The sequence below is a fragment of the Micrasema longulum genome, unplaced genomic scaffold, assembly GCF_059751315.1.
Source record: "Micrasema longulum isolate JH-2025_06_02 unplaced genomic scaffold, ASM5975131v1 h1tg000841l, whole genome shotgun sequence".
Lineage (NCBI taxonomy): Eukaryota > Metazoa > Arthropoda > Insecta > Trichoptera > Brachycentridae > Micrasema > Micrasema longulum.
The window spans coordinates 1-7,154 of record NW_028278033.1 but is presented as its reverse complement, the minus strand read 5'-3'; the positions used below and the strand labels follow the sequence as shown (position 1 = coordinate 7,154).

Genomic DNA, 7,154 nt, shown 5'->3' with positions numbered 1-7,154 from the left:
TTTACATACAGCATTTACAACAATAATTATGACAGTTTTTTTGCGTAAAATGTTATTATTCAATGTATTTCTAAACCGCAAAATGAGTGTATGAATCTAACACAAAGGTGTTATCAATAAAACACCGTTTTGATAGAATATAACACTTCCCGGCGATAACAAATTTACCGTTTTTCAATCTTTGATTAATATTTATAACACTAATCATATAAATAGGTGATTTATAATAAGTTATTCAGTTTCACAAGTTACCTGTTATCAAATAGAAGTAAAATTAATTGAGAGGTAAAATTTAAAAAAATATCCTTTTTTATCAGGAATCGTACCGTGAGTATTTTGAATTAAATTCTATATATTTTTTTAGTGCGCTTAAAAGTGCACATTTCAGTTTTAAAATGTTTGATGTAAAAGAAATTCGTGTGGATTTAAAAAATAAAAATCTCAAAAAAGGTTAAGATTTGTATATTTTTTTTCAATATAAACATGATACTGTTAGATATTATAATAAACGTTTATATCTCTCTAATTGAGCAAAATGTTTGTGTTCGGGAGTTAGATTTACAACTTTTATTAGTTTATTTTGTAATTTAAATTTTAAAAACATTAAAAAATATATAATTATAAGAATCGATGAATAAGAGTTGGGATATAGTGGGTTTGATTTTTTTATTTTGGCTTTAAACACTTTTTTATTTCGGAAGGAAATTTATTGAATTTTTTTATCGCAGGTTTGGTTGCATCTTTTACCGTACTTATTGGGTTGGCGTTTATTTCGTAAAACTCTAGTTTATAGTTTTAATACTTAAATCGAACACTTAATTAACTATAATAATTTTCTTTATTTGACTTTATTAGGGCGTTTTCAAACAAATGCAAACGAAAAGATGAAATAGTAGAATTTAATAGATTCAAATCAGTGTCTGAGTTTGTATTATTTTTTTTAAAATAACATTTAAAAATATACATTTGGATTTAACATTTAAGAAGTTTAACAAATTACAACAGAGATGGAAAATACCTTTAAGAAGGGAATATAGAAGTCTAGGCATTTGCAGATCATTTTTCAAACTGTGTAGCATTCACCATGTTTGAACATCCATTTTTCTTTTACTCTTCTATTTGTGGATTTTAGTGAAGTTAAAGAGCTTGTGAAGTTGTTGCGAAGAGGTTTATCTGACTCAATTATTTCACATACTGGGCAACGCCTGAAAACAATTTTCCAATTTTTAAACATCTTCTCGGACCAGTTGGTTTTATTACAATATTTGAATTGTCTACAAACATTTGGACAAACTCAAATATTGTTTTAGAGGTTTCATTAAGATTTACAGATTTAACAAAAGAAACAGATTACCTGATTAAGAAGGAAATAAAGAAGTCTAGGCATTTGCGTGGCTGAAGACTTCTCTTTGCCTAGATTGATCACTTTGAACATTAATTCTATATGTTTTTGAACATAAAAAAATCGTTTTTTAAATATATTTTATTAGTTGGTTTATTTTTAACTCCCCTAAGCGATGGAAGGATAGTTGGGTCTCATCACGAGAGACTTAGTAGTCTAAGTAGAACAGATCGTCAGATCTACGACAGACAAAGAAGAAGAAGATTTTTCCATCCTGATGAGACTAATGACTGTCAATAAGATTTTTTTTTAAATAATTAAAGACATGATCGTTTGAAGGCGTTATGTCGAAGATTTTATGTAGAGCCTTTTCACATATTTATTTATTGATATACACGGCACGAAGTGCCTTTTACTTTACAAAAAAATACATATTATGTAAAAATGAACACTTCAAATATTATACAGTAAATATACGTATTTATATAAACGAGAAAAAAATACATAAAAATTTTAAAGGTACATATTATAACACAATTGTTTTTATTCAATGAACATGCTAACATATTGTGTAAAAAATAAATCATCAACAGGAAAATAAAAATAAAAAATTATGATTTTTTTTTTTCTAAATGTCTTAAACTTTTTAAATTTTATTTGCTATTGAATATCTTTTGTACCTTGAATTATAAAAATAAAACTTTTATTTTATTGGTTGGAATATATTGCCATTTGGCAATAAGCCAATGTACAATTATCATTATGTACAAAAATTTAAATTAAAAAAAAAAAACAATGTACGGCAATCAATTATTAGCAATTTTAATTTCAAAATTTAAAAAAAAACGTGTCATCTCAGACCACCTTTCTTTGCGACTTTTCTTCTAGAAATACGTTTTAAATAATATTATTGGAGAGATTGTAATAATAAATTATTGTTTTTTATCAACACGACACAGTTCATTGTGTATTTTTAATCAGTGTAGAATGAGAGGTTATCGTTGTTTATTAAAATTTTTATAAAAATATCACTCAATAAACATTACATTTCCTCTAATAAATACGCACTATATTATTGTTTGTTTTTCTACTCAATTTTTTAAAAAAGTTTTTTTTTCTGACGTTTTCCCTAAGTTTTTTTAAGGTACCAACATGATTTTTCATTACATTACTAACGTAATTAAATATTTTTATTTTACAAACATCAACAGATAAAAGAATCGAAGAAATGTGGATGCTCGAACATAGCCAGAACGGTGAATGTAACCTTAGTTTGCCCCACCAAAAATCACGTCTTTAGCCTTAACCATATTTTGAATTGACACATGTGAAATGTCGTATGATTAAAGTTGGATAGTTTATAAAGCGTCATTTTATGAAAATCACCTCAAGGGCGCTGTGCAACAAATAAATATCCCAACACGTCTTGCAGGTACAGAGCACATGGACAATTGGGATTCTAGTTCTTCGTTTTCTAAATATTTTTGAGAAGACACTGTGGAAGTCTAGGCATTTACAGGGCTTACGACCTGTCATTGGCTTGTTTAAGTGGCCACTTTAAATCTTGTGAAACATTCACAATTCTGTCTATTTTTAAACATCCGGTGAATGTAACAGTGTGTAAAAACAGGTCATAAGCTCTGTAAATGCCTGGACTTTCATATCCCTTTCTCAAAAATGTTTTCATTTTCTTTTGCAACATCATAAGATCGAAATAACTCTCAAAGGAGGAAATCCAGCCTGTCTGCAAACATTTGGATATGCTAAAAACATTGTTGAATTATCTTTTTCAATTATTACTGATAGGAGCTAGATAACAATACGTCTTGCAGCTACAGAGCGCGTGGACGGTAAAAAATCTATCCCCCACTAACAGTATGTTTTAATTTGACACTGGAGTTTAGCTTTTGAATGATATTAAAATAAATACAAAAAAAAACTATTTTTAAAATCGGAATTAGATTATAACAAGTTTTGCAGCTACTAAGCGCATGGATTCTAGACCTGCTTTACAAAATTTGAGTATTTTATGGTTGATAACATTGACATATTGAAGCAAGATTACCAATCGTCTTGCAGCTACAAAGCGCATGGACGAGTGGAATTTTAATAACTTTTAACAAAATTAAATCAATAATTTGCGAAAAATAAAAAGAAAGCAGAGTAGATAATTTTTTAGGTGTTCATGCTAAGAAGTAAATAATAAAAAAAAGCACTGTTCAAACATTGTGGTTATCAAAATAAAGAAAGATATCCGAAGGGTAGCTTTTATAAATTATAAGTATCATAGTAACTGCCGGATATGTGGCTAACGGGTTGCTTGCTGATTCCTGGAAGATGATAGATGCACATATGTACAGTTACCGAGGGATGGTGTGTGTAATTCCAATGACTTGGTATCCTACGTAAGGTCGTAAGCTCTGTAAATGGCTTCTAATATTCCCCATTTAAAAATATTTTTCAAAGCTGTTATAATATTAATTTATTGGGCTTATCATGTATCTAGGCGGGTAAAGAATACAATAATGAGTGTAAAAAAGAACCAGAACTTTGAGCGGGCGTTTTAGACTCGATGGCTACTCTCAGGTAAAAACTCTAAAAAAAAAAATCAATATATGTTCTCCTTTTTATGTAGCGGTTGGCGCATTTGCCTATTATTTTTAAGCCCTGAGTTTAATTATTGTTGTTAAAGACGGTTCTACATTGTAATATTTTTATGTTGCTGAAATGGCACCTGAAGCGTAAAACTGTTCACCTTATCTTCCAATTAAAACTAAAAATGATGGTGATACGCTGCATTTGGAGTGCCACTAGGTCCGGATAGAGAGATTGTGATGATGATTAAAAATTAAATAAATTTTCAGGTGAAAATGAGGACATTCATAATATTCGGATTATTTGCTTTTTTAACCACGTCGATGGCACAACGCCCCTTTTACGCTGGTCTCCGCCCATTAGGCTATCCTCAACTCGCTGGAAGATTCATAAATGAAGAACAGCCAGAAATTACCACCATTAATCTCTTCAATCGCTTAGGGGATGACGGACGGGCCATCACGACCACGACGATTAGTCTGCCCGTTGAGGCGAGAGGAGACAAGGCTCTGGTTGACAAGATCAGCAAATGGCCTGTAGAGAAGCAGCCTTACTGGTATCTCAACTGGAAAATTATCGAAGATCAAAAAAATCTGAAATCAGCTCAAAGTAATTATGAATCTTCACAAAATGAAAATGAAGATATGGGACGTCTCTTTTTCAACGATTTAGATTATACATATTAATAAACTTCCATTTTATGCATTCAATTTTTTAAATTTTTTACCACCTTTGTGCTGAGATCTTTCCCCCATCCGGGAACTGAAAAACAACGTTTTTTTTTCATGTGTAAATTAGAACCAAAACCCTAAACTAAAGAAACTGAGTGGAAATAACTGCGCCTTGTGTTCTACTGGTCAACAAATTTGTCTACCCAAAGTCCCGGACGTGATAATAATGGTGTAGGACCAAAATTTATGTTAATTATTAATATGCAGAAATTTTCGTCTGAATGTATTTTATAGTCTTACAATTAACGGCATCAAGCTTAAAAAGTATTTATGTGTTATTACAATTAAAAAAAAAAACGTTGTTTAATATGTTTTTTTTTGTCAAATTCAAGGTTTAATAGTGGCACGATAATCATTGTGCCATTGTTATTTCAAAAATATTTAACATTATATAACAGAGGTGAGTGAACTTTAAGTTGTGACTTTGTATTTGCAAATGAATCAATGACAGCCTGGTTACTAAATAAGAAATAATTTTTTGCTCTCCCGTAAAAATGTGTTTTATTGTTTAATTTATTGTAATGTCTCCTAACACTACGGCGACTCGTCACATTTGGTTTAATTATTTTTAAGCAGTGGTGAGATACAGCCGGTTCGCACCGGATTGATAGAACCAGTACCTAAAGTTTTCAAAGTTCAAACCGGTCCTTTACCCTTTGTTGTCACACAATATTCCAATTATTGAGATCATGTGTCGGAGCACGCTCAGTTTCCTTGGTCCGCCATGGTGTAAAAATATTGGACAGATGAAAAAAAATCGTGGAAAAATTCACTTAGTGATTGCGCTAAGTAAAAAGAATAAAGTGAAAGATGTACGCTTCAAGAAAGGGACAAGTAAATAATGTTTTCCTTTCAATAACTTGCCTGGTCCCCCACAGGGCCATAATGAGATTTAATACATTAAAAAAATGCGATAGAAAATCTAGCGTCCTTTTCATGGCTCATGGTGATTAAAAAACGCTATTGCTCTGAAGAACTCTGTAACATTTTTGTTAGTCAACTTTTAAATCTGTTTATGCGCAGAGTAATAAACAAAGTAACGAAACACTTTTTTTTAAAAGGGTAGGGGTAGAATGGGGCAAACCGGTTCTTGACAATTTTGAATCCCATCACTGTATTTATGTACAACATTTTAATCATGCCACATAATCGTTTGTATTGTATGTTAATTGAATAATAATATTTTTAAGGTGTTGTAACAGAGAAATCTGTTACGGAGAGAAATTACGGAATAATAATAAATATTGGATTCCCCCCGGGTATGTTTTCACTCCAACAAATATTTTATTGCAAATTCTAGACTTATTTTCTAATAGCACAAAACGTGTTTCAGAATAACTGTTAAGAGTAACACACTGGATATTAAATACAATCGTTTAGCTTAGTAAAGAAATGACTGTAACGGAAATTGGTAGTTCTTAAAAATAGCTATGATATATCGTTTAAAGATTGTTTGTAAATCAGTCTTCAATAAATAAAATGTGGTAAATCTAATAATACCCATAGTAAAACCCCTGTAAAAAAACATATTTATCATCCCCTTCGGACATACGAAATACCTCACTAAAACCCGAAACAGCAAATCAATGCATTATGATTGTAAGTATTTAAAATATATCAGGTGTGCGGATGTTATTGTATGTGAACACAGGCAGGTATATTTTAGAAATAGTTTTCTTTTAAGATAATATACATCTTTCGGTATTAATATTATGTATCTTTTTTGGGTGATACCGTGTATGTTGGATTTGATCCGACGTTTCGGCTACCATTGCAGGAGCCATCTTCAGGGAAAACTGTGTGTTTTATAGGGAAATGTATGTGTTTATGTACTAGTAATTTGTACCGTGTCACAGTCAGCAGTAGGCACATTTCTAGTTTTGTAGGAAAGAATAATTATGTTTATGTACTAGTAATTTGTACTGTGTCGCAGCCGGCAGTAGGCACATTTCTATTAAATTTTGTCATATGTAGTGCTGGGAACCATGTTGAATTTAATTTAAGCCCGTCGTCTTTGTTTATATTATTTGGATGTCTGTGTATTTCAATTGCCTCTTTTATTATTCGTGCACTAAGATGGCTCCTGCAATGGTAGCCGAAACGTCGGATCAAATCTAACATACACGGTATCACCCAAAAAAGATACATAATATTGATAACAGTGACCGTGAAAACCTTCGCGCCTATCTTTCGGTATTATTCGATTAAATATATTATTACATTAAAAGACACCTGAATTAAAATCTGGTGGGTTTCCAGGCAAAAGATTCACCTTTGAACCGGGTTGTGTTCCCGTCCCGTGGCTAGTGTAGGATAAAAATGTTTCTTAATTGAAAAAAAAACATGTCATAAATTCGTGAAGTTTTAAAACTAAGAACTAACATTGACAAAAACTCGAGAGGAATAATAGGTTGTGTTTTTTTTTATGAAATACATATTAATTGGCTGTCCTTTCCCGTACTCATCGTGTACTCTACTCGGTCCGA

At 31.1% G+C, this 7,154-nt stretch overlaps 1 protein-coding gene across 2 annotated transcripts; it reads left to right on the top strand.

The window, feature by feature from the left end:
- The first annotated feature begins 202 nt into the window (after nucleotides 1–202).
- Nucleotides 203–5,163, top strand: LOC148278694 (uncharacterized). Of its 2 annotated transcripts, none has more exons than XM_088231001.1 (2): nucleotides 203–285; nucleotides 4,207–5,163. In XM_088231001.1, exon 2 carries the CDS (start codon nucleotides 4,213–4,215, stop codon nucleotides 4,621–4,623), a length of 411 nt encoding a protein of 136 aa, XP_088087127.1. In that variant the 5' UTR covers nucleotides 203–285; nucleotides 4,207–4,212; the 3' UTR covers nucleotides 4,624–5,163. The 2 variants fall into 2 exon arrangements, with proteins under 2 accessions (XP_088087127.1, XP_088087126.1); XM_088231000.1 differs by having other exon boundaries at nucleotides 213–327.
- The last annotated feature ends 1,991 nt before the right edge of the window (nucleotides 5,164–7,154 follow it).

Coding starts and splice junctions, on each gene's coding strand:
- LOC148278694 (XM_088231001.1), top strand. CDS start 4,213: ATGAGGACATTCATAATATTCGGATTATTTGCTTTTTTAACCACGTCG.